This window comes from Neolamprologus brichardi, chromosome 7, assembly GCF_056152115.1.
Source record: "Neolamprologus brichardi isolate AB-2024 chromosome 7, ASM5615211v1, whole genome shotgun sequence".
Lineage (NCBI taxonomy): Eukaryota > Metazoa > Chordata > Actinopteri > Cichliformes > Cichlidae > Neolamprologus > Neolamprologus brichardi.
Window position 1 is genome coordinate 41,282,254 of NC_142110.1, and position 13,580 is coordinate 41,295,833.

Here is a 13,580-nt window from a genome sequence, read left to right on the forward strand (position 1 = left end):
CTCAACCTAAAACACAATGTACAAATAGATTTTCTTCCCTGGATCGTGCATCAGAGCAGCTTTGAAACCCACCGGGGAAAAAAAATATGTTAATCAATGTACAGGGCACCTCGAAGGGGAGCTGATGAAGCAATAATGTAAATTCACCACTGACACTCCATGTGCCTGTGAAGTGCAATGTATGCACACACGTACACAAATTCAAATGAAGAAAACAAGTGATACGGTCAAATATTTTGACATTGTTTTAGAAATTATGTTATTCATTTTAAACCAAAGGTTTAAAATAAAATAACTGTAACACAGTCCTTAATGCATCACTTCAGAAAATCATATATATATACATCAGTACAGACTTTTCACCTATGTATGACATTTTTACAGTCTGGTGCTTTGAAGGACACCAGTGTTACAACTGCTAGTACTGTAGATGAATTTGACAAGGTTACCAAGGTGGATGAAAGTGTCATGTGTGGCTGTGTACAGGCAGGAGCGGTGGACCCGAAGCACAGACACAAAGAGCAAAAAGATAAACTCAAATGCAACTTTACTGGTGGGTGGATGGCTGGAAACCTAAACTGGCAAGCAGATGGACAGAACACACAGCATGGGATGATGGGGATCACGGCACAGACAAAGGAAAACACAGGGCTTAAATACACAGAGGAGCAATCAGTGAATGAGAGACAGAAGGGAAACACAGCTGGGGCAAATCAGGGCTAACGAGACAGGGGAAGCAAAACTTGATACAATAACCTGAGACACAGGCTTCAAAGTAAAACAGGAAACATAACACAGAGACGCGGACTTGACAAGGGGATACAGCTGACAGTGGAACAACTAAGAAACACAGACAGAAACCAGAAAGTAGAACACGAACAAAGAAACCAAAAGGCAAGAAATGATAAATTAAGGCAAAATCAAAGTGCAATAATAATGAAAACCCAAAACTCTGGGTTGATGACCGAGGTCTCCTAACAGAAAGAAGACAGTCAAAGATGTGACATTTGATCACTGACCCTTTCACACATAGTGGTCACTACAGTGAACAGCTATTCAAAGGCTGTTTTCTTGTATTTGTGTCAGTGTTGATGGTATACTTGCACATAAACCACTACATTGGACACTGATGTGTCACTCCATACACATCAGTTGTCCACCTAAGTGGACATGTAAAAAATTCTTTGAAAAGTGCATGCTTAAAAAAAGATGTTGAAAAAGTTCAAAAATCTTTTTTTCATGCCTAAAGATGAATAAAAATCCTAAATGAAGTTGTCATAATTCATGCATGAAAGGGTTAATCAAATGTCCTGTTTTCATATATGGACCTACAATGTAATATAAGTGTATACCTGTGAAGTCTCTCTGTACTGAGGAGCTGAGAATTATCAGCAGACGTCTTAATTAATCTCCCTGTGTTTATGTCTGTGTGTTTATGTCTCAGTGTCATTCTTTCTCTCCTCTGGCTCATGACATACTGCTTCACCTCATGAATAAATAAGTGACAGAAAGGCAACAGGCAGCCTTGTTAATTGCATGAAAGATCGAAGCATCATTGTGGTAAGTATTGCAATTATTTAGTTAAGCTATAGATTCTCAGTCCTCTTGAATACTATTACAAGAAGGCTACATTAAAACCTTTAGGTAGATTAAGCTCTAAATATAATACTACAATTAGAGATGACTAAACTTGGTGACTACACCAACTAACACTCGTAAAGTCTCTCTTTGAATCAAAATATATGTATTTTGTAAGCAGTCTTAACTCCTGCTAATTGATGGTTACCTATTTTCAAGTTGGATTTAACCAGAAACTGGACTTTAGTTTGACAAATGTACTAATAAATTGTAAATTTTAATACTCTGCCATGGTTGAATCTGGAAGTAGTCTGACTTATTGACTTCACAAACACAAAGCATTTGTCATTATCTAGTTATTTAATTCAATTCAGTTTTATTTGTATAGCGACAAATCACAAAACACTGTTGCCTTAAGGAGCTTTAGTTTGTAGATAACCCTAAAATAATACAGAGAAAAAAGACAAAACCCCAAGAATCAGATGACCACCTATGAGCAAGCGACAGTGGGAAGGAGAAACTCCATTTTAACAGGAAGAAACCTCTGGGAGAACCAGGTTTAGATTTGATAATTAAACGGCTGTTTGGACTTTAGTATATGTGCTCTGTGCTTGAAGCTACTGACTCTCTGATTTTTTATTCAGTGTAGTTGTACCAAAGTACAAAACTGCTTCACAGTGGCAGTATATATATATGTATGTATGTATATATTTATATATATATATATATATATAGGCAATATTAAAGGCAATATTTCTATTAGTGAAATGTATGTATAACTTTGAAAGTCTATAGCTATAACTACATAGAAGTCTACAGAGTCATCATTAGTGCAAATATATTATTTTCAATACACACTTAGTGTGTAGAATATGGAGTATGAAATTATTTCATAGGACATTTTTAAGCATAAAATATCACTCAACTGAATGTAATGCAGAAAGTGAGCATAAATAAATAATAAATAAATAATTATGACCCACTACCCATGGGAAAGTTGAAACTTTAGTCTTAGTCTTGTATTTCATGACACTTTTAGATGGGAGCATTGAAACAAGTAAGATTATTCAGGTAACCTCTGATACAGGATGCAGCAACATCTGTTGATATTTGTTGATTAACAGTAATACACCTTTAAGCACTATTTTTTTTTTCATTAGTGAACTACTTTTGAAAATGACCACATCTGGCTCTACACAAAATGGCAAAAAAAAAAGAAAAGAACAGCATGTATGATCATGTGTATATAGTTTACACATGAATGTGAAGCAAACACAGTCATGGTATTATAAACTGTAGTTGAATGACTACTTTCATTATTAGTCAGTTGATGCAAGGATGCTTATGTGTTAGGTTTACAGGTGAATGTCTTACATATGTATGTGTTATTTTGTTATTACAAAAGATTGCTATGCTGCTGCTCATTTTTATGATCCACTCGTATCGGTTTAATAAAAGGTCACGCTGACCTTGCAGCTTACTGTGAATATGTAACAGTACACCTCTACACTATGCAACTTAAGGTTGTCCACACCTTGACCCCACGCGGGTACACTTCAATACTGTGGAGGGCTCACTGCAGGTTGCAGGCTGGGACAGACTGGGGCTGACTGGGATGGGCTTGTCTCCTTGTTAGAGCCTGTTTCTACTGCAGTGCTATTTGAAAACACTCCAACCCTTCTGCAGTGCGCTGGAGCCCAAAACTGATGTTGAATGACTCCCCTTTTTCTGCCCAACCCACCCACACTCACTCTAAGTTGTACATCACACCACCACCGCCCTTATAGGGCATCCAAAATCACCTCAAGGTTCTGAGTCGACAGCCCTACAGCAAATATATCTGTCTGAAATCCTGCAGCCAGTATCAGGGCCCGAAGAGAACGTCATGGGACAGTGATCAAGGGCACAGTAAAGTCTGCAAACAGAGAGACTGGGGTGTGGCTCCTGGAGTATAATCACTTACAATACACGATGGCGCTTAAAATAGGCAGACATGCACAAACAGGGCGAGAAAGTCATTGTGACTTTCTCTGTATCCCTCTCTGTCTTCCTCTTCCTCTTTTTCTCTCGCTGTCTGCCTTTCTGTCTCTGGAGCAATCTAAAATTGGCCAAGCTTGATGCATTTGTACTGCCTGACTAAGCCTTTCAGCAGAAGGAAATGAGGGGGGGCAATAAACTGTAGATCAAGGTGATAATTATTATTATTATTATTTGAAAAGCTTTAAATTCAAAGTGCAATCTTCAGATGTGCAATAAAAGTATCTGTCTTGGTCCTTATGTCTGCACTGGCTTTGCAGGATTTTAAATATGGCTGCACTTGCAAAGGAGAGGTTTGAGAATTTTGACAGAATTGAATAAGCAGGGGATGGGAAAAAAGGCGGATGCAGCTGTTTGTGGTGCATTACCTTCAACAATCATTTTCACATTGACCAAAGTCACACGATATTTGAGTGAAGCTTCAAGATTGACAGGAGATCAATACAATGATGGCCCAAGCCACAATGCAGCCAACCTACACAGTGAGGCTTCATTTGTTGAGGGTGAAATGTCCTCATCAAATGCTTCGATAACTCACAAGTCCCATGCAAAAATCCTACTAACTTGAAAGAAAGTTTACGTGCAGCATGTACAAATATAAACACTGACTATTACAGTGTTGTAGCTAGAACACATCTCCGTGTAGGTTGTACAGACTAATTTCTAAACAGTTCTGTAAATTAACAAAGATTATATTTTGTCATGATGGAGATAAAAAAGAAAACAAAAGTGGGTTAACATTTTAGTTTTCACATTTCACTGAAGTTATCCCAAGTTATTGAATGAATACCTGATGTTTAGACATTCAATTACAAGAACAGATTGTGTCAGGAGTTGGAAAATTCAATGTACTTTGTAGCTGTGCTTTGTGAAGTTTGGAAATCAATGAATGGTTAGAAGTCTCAGTAAACAGAAAAAACACTCAACTTTAAAGTTTGAATTATCTGTATGTGTGGCCATAGATGTTTGATAAGGTAAGTTATTTATTTGGGATGGAGTGCCACTATAACTCACTTGGTTGAGCAGGTTGCCCATATGCCAAACGGCTTCTAAGGAAGGCACAGGCTTTATTTCACCCTGGGCCATTTCCTGCAAGTCATTCCACCTTGATCTCCTCCTACTTTAATATAAGCTCTTTACTGCTCTGTCCAACAAAGACTAAAAATCCCACCCCCTCAAAAAATGGCTTGTTTTTGATTACCCTGTGCAGCAGTGATCCAAAAAGACAGACTATGGACAATATTAATGTAAACACAAGAATACAGCATGCAGACACGAACATACACACACACGCTGTGGATCACTGGGTGGGCACTCCCTTTTACCTTCTTTATACCGTATTATTGACAAGAAGGATAAGGAAGTTAAATGCAACTGATACTGCTGTTGAACTGCATGTTGCTGTCCATGGTGCTGAACTAAGAGGGGGCTACATCTATCTATCTATCTATCTATCTATCTATCTATCTATCTATCTATCTATCTATCTATCTATCTATCTATCTACTTTGTCAGGTTACTTTAAGCCGGACACCCACGTAACCCGTATAGCCCACGTGGTTCAGGCTGAACGGGACCCCGGACCATTAGCAGACGGCCCGAGGGGGGTGCGCCCTCCCCTCCCCCTCTTTCAGTGGATGGAATAAAATTGCCTCATACTTGCTTTGGCAACTGCAGAGCCTCGGATATATAAGGAGCACGCAGAGGAGGTCTCAGTCGCTGTGAGAGCCACACACCCCTCACCTGCACGCACACATACACCCACATAAACGTTCGCCACACTCCTGCACGTCCTGCACCGTCCTCCTTCATTCTTGCGCACATCCCCTTCTGTGGTCTAACCGGATGAGTTACCCGGTGGACACTGTAGGGAGTCCCTTCAGGAGAACTATGGATACTAGAACGACCAGCTATGGCTACAGCCGCTCCAGCGGCACCCCCTCCAGCGGTTTTCGGTCCCAGTCCTGGTCCCGGGCCAGTCCCGGCTCCACCGTGACCACGTCATACAAGAGGAGCGTGAATATGCCGGTAACCCGGACATACAGCTCAGCTGTGCTGAGCTCCGCCGACAGCGTTGATTATAGTCAAACCTCTATCCTGAACGGAGACTACAAGCGTTCTAACGAGAAAGAGCAACTTCAAGGGCTCAATGACCGGTTTGTTGTTTACATTGACAAGGTGCACTACCTGGAGCAGCAGAACAAGCAGATCGAGGCGGAGATCCAGGCACTGCGGCAGAAGCAGGTGTCACGCTCCCAGATGGACGACCTCTATGACCAGGAGCTGCGGGAGCTACGGGAGCTGCTGGAGCAAATCCACCATGACAAGGCACAAATTCAGCTCGACACGGACCACATCGACGAGGACATCCAGCGGATCAGAGACCGCTTTGAAGAAGAAGCTCGCATCCGAGAGGAGACAGAGGCCATAATCCGTGTCCTGAAGAAGGACATGAGCGACTCGGAGTTGGTAAAGTCTGAGTTGGAGAAGAAAGTTCAGTCGCTGCAGGATGAAATCGCCTTCATCCGCAACAATCACGAGGAAGAAGTCAGCGACCTCATCGCCCAGATTCAGGCGTCTCAGGTGACAGTGGAAAGGAAAGACCTCCAGAAGGCTGACATCACCGAGGCTCTCCGGGAGATTCGAAGCGAGCTGGAGGGCCACTCCAACCAGAACCTGCAGCAGGTGGAAAACTGGTTCATGTGCCGCTACGTCAAGCTGACCGAGGCTGCAGAGCAAAACAAGGACGCCATAAAGTCCGCCCGTGACGAGATAGCCGACTATCGCCGTCAGCTGCAGTCCAAGACGGTGGAGCTGGAGTCCGTCCGCGGTACAAGAGATTCACTGGAGAGACAGCTTAATGACATCGAGGACCGCCACAACAGCGATCTGGCCAGCCTGCAGGTAAGAAGGCAGCCCGGTAAGAGCGGTGAAGGTGGGCTGAGAACAGACGTTCAACTCTAAAACAGGGCAATTCTGTTTTGAAATGTCATAGATTATTCTTAAAGAATTGTGTAGCCTGTTTTTAAAACTTGATAAAAGAGTTGATGTTCTTAATAGGACACATTTATGTTTTACTGACGCAGCATTTAAGCGTGAGCCTTTAAAGTCAAATTAAAAAAAACATTCACAAATATAAAATATTAGTTTCTGTTATGTTTGACAGGTTCTGTAACATTTGTCCCCTTCTGCCAAACTGTCACTGTTAAGCACAAACACTTTTCTCTTAAGCAGGCTGATTGTATTCACAAGCTGGAGAGATTTCCAAGAGTCACGAAATGGTTAAAAGGAATCGCTGCAGCAGACTTTCTCTCTCTCTTGCTGAGTCAGAGGCAATGGGTCGATGCCTTGATTGGCTCTGTCCTTGCATCACACCACTGAGATTTTAGGGCGAGGGTGGGGGTGTATTGAAAGAGTGCGGAGGCTGCCCTTGAAACAGAGGCATTCAACATCTCTAGAATACTGTATTGCGTCAGAATGTATTAAAAAGCAAGCAGCCTTGTTGCGCAGAGTCTGCAGAGTTTACAGAAAGACATGGGCAACACTGCAACAGATAATTTGGAAAAACTATTAAGGCTTCAAAAAAAATTGCATAATACATGAAGACTGGTTTTGAGCACTGGACCTCGTATTGCATTTAAATTATTCAACATATTCAACCCTATAACAACCTGATTTTTGTGTATTTCACTCAGGAAACAATTCACCAGCTGGATAATGAGCTCAAGAGCACCAAATGGGAGATGGCTCGTCACCTGCGTGAGTACCAGGACCTGCTCAATGTCAAGATGGCCTTAGACATTGAAATAGCTGCATACAGGTACAGGATACACTCATGCACAATTGAAATTAAATTTTGAAACAATATTTGCAGTCCTTTTCATATAAAAGCATACTTTAAATATCTGATTTATGCATTTGTTACACTAGGAAACTCCTAGAGGGTGAGGAGACCCACTTCAGCACTTTCCCTTACCGCCAGACTGTCACCACCACTAAAATCTCTAAGCCTAAGTCGGAGCCCACAAAGCTCAAGGTGCAGCACAAGTTTGTGGAGGAGATCATTGAGGAGACGAGGGTTGAGGATGAGAAGGCTGAAATGGATGAGGCCCTGGCAGAGCTAGCGCAAGAGCTCTCTGCCACACAGGAAGGAGAGGACGGTGAAGAGGAAGAAGGGGAGGAGAAGGCAGAGGGAGAGGAAGCAGAGGGTGAGGTGGAAGAGGGAGAAGGAGAGGAGGGAGGAGAAGAAGAAGAAGTCGTAGCTGTCACTGAAGCCAAAGTTAGCTCGAGTGCGCCCAGCAAGGAGGAAGAGGAGGATGAAAAAGGTGGTGATGAGGGAGAAGAGGGAGAGGGAGAAGGTGGTGAGGAGGATGAGAAGGAAGAAGAAGCAGAGGGAGAAGGTGGTGAGGGTGAGGATGAGGGAGAAAAGGGGGATGATGCAGAGGGAGGTGATAAAGAAGGAGAGGGAGGAGGAGAGGAGGAAGAAGTTGAGGAGACAATGTTGTGCACCAAAGCTCCAGAGTCTAAAGCCTCTCCTGACAAAGAGAAGGCTGGAGACAAAGAGGGCAGTGGAGAAGAGGAGGGAGCAGGTGCTGAAGAAGAGAGTGGAGATCAGGATGAAGATGCAGGTAGTGACAAAGCATCCAAAAGTGGAGATGAGAAGGAGGAAAAAGAGGATGCAGGCAAAAAGGAAGATGAGAAGAAGGGAAAAGATGAGCCAGACTCAGAACCAGCTGTAACCCAGACAGAGGCTCCAAAAACTGAAGCTACAAAGGCCGAGGCCAAGAAAGAAGATGCTCCTAAATCTGAGGAAACAAAACCTGAATCTCCAAAGAAAGAAGAAGCTCCCAAAACAGAGGGATCAAAACCTGACTCTCCAAAGTCAGATTCCCCAAAGCCTGCCTCCCCCAAGTCTGAATCACCAAAACCAGAGTCTCCTAAATCTGAATCTCCCAAGCCTGCTTCTCCTAAAGCAGAGTCTCCAAAAGAAGCATCCCCAAAATCTAGCTCCCCAAAAGCTGAATCCCCAAAGACCGCAAAGCCTGAGGCTCCTAAAAGCACTGAAGACAAGACTGAGAAAAAGAGCGAGCCAACAGAAGAGAAGAAAGTTGAAAAGAAAGATGTTGCCATGAACGGCGACATAGACAAGAGTAGCCCTGAGGAGAAAGAGAAGAAGGATGAAGGAAAAGAAGCTGACGTGATCACCAACGGCGTAGACGAGAGTCCTGTCAAGGAAGACGGCAGCCAGAAGGTTGTGATCACCAAGACCGTGGAGACAATCACCACCGGAGAGGATGGGTCAAAGCATGTCATCAAGTCCGTCACTGTTACCGAAACAGTGAAGGAGGCGGAAGAGATGCTGCAGGAGAAACTGGTCTCTACTAAGAAGACCGAGAAACACTCCACTCAGTCTATCAAGCAGGTGACGGAGAGCGAGTGAGCAGAGAAGGAAGGGGAGGAAGGGGAGAGAACAACACAAGCAATCAATCCAGAACTAACATAACAAAGAAAATCATACAGCTAGAGCGATGTAATAAAGATAACCACTCTCAAACATACAAAACAAGTCAGAGCGAGAAGACAAAAGTTAAACGCTACAAATTTCAAAAATGCATGTTGAGTGAAAGCTTCAAACGGGCTTCACAGCAGACGCGGACAGGAGCAAGTGACTGAGATATTTTATTCTTCCTTATATTTCTTTTCCTTTCTGCAGTTAGTGGGTGAGCTCACGAATGGGTGGGTGCTTGGGTGGGTGGGGTGTCTCTGCATGTTAGCTCAGGGGAGCGGAATACTTTCCTCTCTGTATGGTAGAAATACACCTTAAAAAGAGTAAATACTAGAAAGCAATCAATAAACAATATTACTGCGGAGAGGGTTTTTGAGTTGAAGCAAAAGTGGGGGACTGGCGGATGGAGGGTCCTCGATGCAGACATATGTATTCTACTGACGAAGCCTTACTTGACACGAGAAGATACCAACTGAGCCAAAAAGAAACTAACAACAACAAATACACAGCCGACAGTGACGGAAGAAATGGACGGTGATATGATAAACACAATACCATATACATCCATTTACCGAAGCAGATAAAGCTTAAGAAACCTAAAGAAACTCCTAGCCTTAAACATGCTTTTTATCATTGTCTGTTATGTTTACCTGAGTGCAACTGAAAACAATATATACTGTAAATGATAGAAACATGCATTCCTGTATGCATAGGATGGACTTGAATTTAAATACAGAATTTAATGAGGTGCTACTATTTGCAATCCCATGACTTTACTCATCATGAACAATTTCCCAGCAGCATTTGCTCAATAAATGTCATAAAGATCTTCAAAACGCCAACTGTCTGTTGTCACTTTATTATTCTTTTAATCATATTTTTTGCAACTGTATACAGCACTGCAGCAATACAGCATTACAGCTACAGAATATTACATAGTTTATTAGCAACTGAATGTAGTTACTGTAAAAGTGTTGTATCCTTCCTTCAAAAAACTTGACATAATTAAATATTAAGGTGGTAGAGGTGCTTGGGAGGGCTGTGGTGCTAAAATAATATTCCCAGGATGTTTTCAAAAAATATCATTTAATATAAAATGTGCCTTTGGTTTGTTTCCTGTCAACAGCAACATAAACCCAGCAGTGACGACAGATGTGATCACTGACAGGCTGGGTGCAGAAAATCAGTATTAAATAGCATCAGTGTCTTTTTAAAAACCCACCACAAGGGTTCCAAAAGCCTAATTTAATGACGTGGACCAGCGTGTGTTTGTGTGTAAATGGCATTTTTAAACAAAAAAACAAAACAAAAAAATCACATTAGGAGAGACAACAGAATATTAACTATAGGGAGCTATTTGAGATAATTGGGAAAACAATGCTATGGGCGATCTTGGTTGGGTGTCACTGGTTAATCATTAGTATCAGCATGAATTTCATTTAAAAATAAATACATGGAAATAAAGTAGCTCGTGGTGTACTCGCACTTCTCCGCATTGCACCAGTTTAGAAACATTAAGTCCTGGACAAGCGAGTTTGGTTCTTGTTGCTACTTTTCTTTTTAAAGAAACCAAACAACTTGGCAGTCATGGAAGCTCGTTTCTCTGGCCTCCATTCCTCTCTTTCTTTATCAGTAAACTTTGGCTGTGTGGTGTTTAAATTAAAATAAATGTATGTCTTAAAAGTGAGAAGCGTCACTTTTAAGCATCTAAGCATCCCTTTACTCGCCCAGAGCCCAAGGCTGCTGCGCTTTAGTGATGTGTGATACCACTGATTTCCTTTCCGATCCCATACCAAGTAAAATTCAGGGTGGTATCGACAATACTGATCCGATACCGATACTTTATACAAAAACGTATTTTATTTATTGTATCTCAAATTATAGCGTCATCATGATTACAGGATATCAGATTACTTGTTCTTATCACTTGAAAATGCAGAATGCATCATATAGAAATAAAAAAAAACTGAAGTTGTGCGCTATTTGAACACGCTGCCTGCCTGCAGCACTAAAGGACTCCGTAAGAGACATCATATTCTGTGATATGATTTACTCTGAGGTGTTTGACGAGGTTAGCGGTGTTGCCACAACACCTCACTTTCTTGCCACATGTATCACAAACCATGTCTCGGCTGTTTGTGGAGGTAAAATACGTCCACACATGACTCCATTTACCCTCAGCCATTGTTGTGAGTGCCATGCCAAGGGGCTGCAACACATTTATACAGCCATATTTCGCATATGACTATGAAAGGCGGAAGAGGAAGTAGTTCCTTCCAATGTAGACAATCCGAATGATATAGTTTCTTTCCACTGTGTTCCTGTTAATGATAAACTACAAATTTACCCTAAATTACTAAAATATCGATATTTTAATATGAGAATCAATTCAAGAACATAAATGACTGGTATCGGAGGAATCGATATTTCAGTATCGATCCGCACACCACTACTGCGCTTATAGACTATAGTATGGCTATAGACTGTATATAAAAGATGGATGCATACACACAATACCTGCTAATCAGAGGTGAGAAGTAATGACGTACAAATACTTCTTTACTGTGCTTAAGTAGAATTTTCAGGTATCTGAACTTTTACATGAGTATTTATTTTTCTGACAACTTTTAACTATATTTCCCTACATTTTTAAACAAATATCTGCACTTTCTTGTAGTGTTTTTATTATATTATATTTATATTAAGTTGTGTTTGCGGTACTTCAGAATCTGGCTTGCACTACAGAAGAGGAGGAAGCCTGAAGGGAGGTTACATCAAGCGAAGCAAAGATGAATTTTGCATTTAAGCTGATGATGTTTAGATTCATTCACTGACTTCCAACTTTATACAGTCTAGTGTAAAGACAGTATAAACAAAGTAGTGTCACTGTAGGGGATGGACATCAGCCAGTTCAGTTGCATAAATCCACAAAGAGCAACAGGTCAGCTGTTCACATCATGTACACCAAGAATATCTACTGAAGCTTATATTAGAAATTATTGTGAGTTGTGATTATTTTCCCCATGCTGCTCCAGTACACAGATCACTACACGGGGTTTTCCGACCTGCTGAATCCCACTTTAACCCCTGACTTGTTTTACTTTTTAGGTGTGGAGGGAAAGTCCTCGTCTGCAATGTAGGTGACAGAAAATAGTTATTTTTTTTTTAAATTTTCTTTCACTGCATGTGCCCTGTATAATAGATTCAAACACAGCAGTTTGATTGAAATTAGAATGTTAAAATGTTAATAATTTCTATATTCTCATATACTAATATTTACTTATTATTATATTAATATAGCACAAGTTCAGTTACATTGGTACAAAAATGGCTAGTAGAATTGTGTAGCTACTTTTTCCATTGTTACTCTGAGTAAATTCAGAGCCTGTACTTTTTTTTGCTTTTACTTGAGTAAAAATGCTTCAATACTACAACTTTTAATGGAGTAAAGGCATTTGTACTTCTACTTAAATAAAGAAAGTCAGTACTTTTGTCACTCCTGCTGCTAATCAATGGTAGTAATCAATGCTAATAAACCTAAAATGCCCTACAAGGCACTCACGTCACAAACATTGGCGACATTTCCAGTTCAGTGACTCCCAGTCTACCAACAACAGCAGCCTGTGTCAGCAAACTCCACCCCTTAAATCACAATTTAAATGATTCAGCAGGTGAAGGTGGTAACTATCCATAAAGACCAAAAATATCTTTGTTATAGTCTGAAAACATGCCTTTTAATGCTCTGAACTTCACTACTCTCAATTCCTTGTGTGGGGAATTCAATTAGATCACAATGCTTTAAGGTAATTGGTGACATGAGGAGCACGTTTTAGATATTGGGATGATTTTCTTTTCAGTTCTTCATTGCTGTTACACAGTTGTAATGTGGTAGATGAAATGTAGCTATGTGTAAATGCCAACATATATTTCTGTGATATTTCTGATAAATACATAACATACTGAGCATATTACCTTAGCTTAATAAAGATGAATACTTTGCAGCCCTTAATGCTTCTTTTCTTCCTCATATTCATTTGTCATTTTCCCTTCATTCCAATGCATAATGATCTCAGATCTTTGAAGGACAAGGCTAGTGACAATCATTGGATGTTATTCTTAAAGAGGCAATGTGTGATACTTTGAGTAAACTACACAGTGAGTTTAGATACTCATTATAAATCCAGGCAGCATTCAAAAGTTACAAACTTGCTCTGTAACCCAATATATGGTGAGCAGCAAGTGATCTCAGACAGTATAGAAGATGAAAATTTTAATCTGATTTTACTACTAAACAGTTTTTTATTTGTAAGATGAAGATTATGGTTTTTAAGCCACATTCTTTGGTGTTCAAAATCAATCTTGAACTACAGCAGGATCTTTTGTAACACAGCAGGATAGCAATTATCTTAGAGGCAATGTTGTGACACTAAATGTCTGTATTTGTCAGTGTGAGTGCAAT

At 40.8% G+C, this 13,580-nt stretch overlaps 1 protein-coding gene across 1 annotated transcript; it reads left to right on the top strand.

Annotated features, from left to right (window-relative positions):
* The first annotated feature begins 5,280 nt into the window (after positions 1-5,280).
* On the top strand, positions 5,281-9,963 carry nefma (neurofilament medium chain a). Its single transcript, XM_006795555.3, has 3 exons — positions 5,281-6,519; positions 7,311-7,435; positions 7,546-9,963. The coding sequence occupies exons 1-3, from the start codon at positions 5,461-5,463 to the stop codon at positions 9,053-9,055; spliced, it is 2,694 nt and encodes an 897-aa protein (XP_006795618.1). The 5' UTR covers positions 5,281-5,460; the 3' UTR covers positions 9,056-9,963.
* The last annotated feature ends 3,617 nt before the right edge of the window (positions 9,964-13,580 follow it).

Coding starts and splice junctions, on each gene's coding strand:
- nefma (XM_006795555.3), top strand. CDS start 5,461: ATGAGTTACCCGGTGGACACTGTAGGGAGTCCCTTCAGGAGAACTATG. Junction 6,520..7,310: donor GCGATCTGGCCAGCCTGCAG/GTAAGAAGGCAG, acceptor TATTTCACTCAG/GAAACAATTCACCAGCTGGA. Junction 7,436..7,545: donor ATTGAAATAGCTGCATACAG/GTACAGGATACA, acceptor TTGTTACACTAG/GAAACTCCTAGAGGGTGAGG.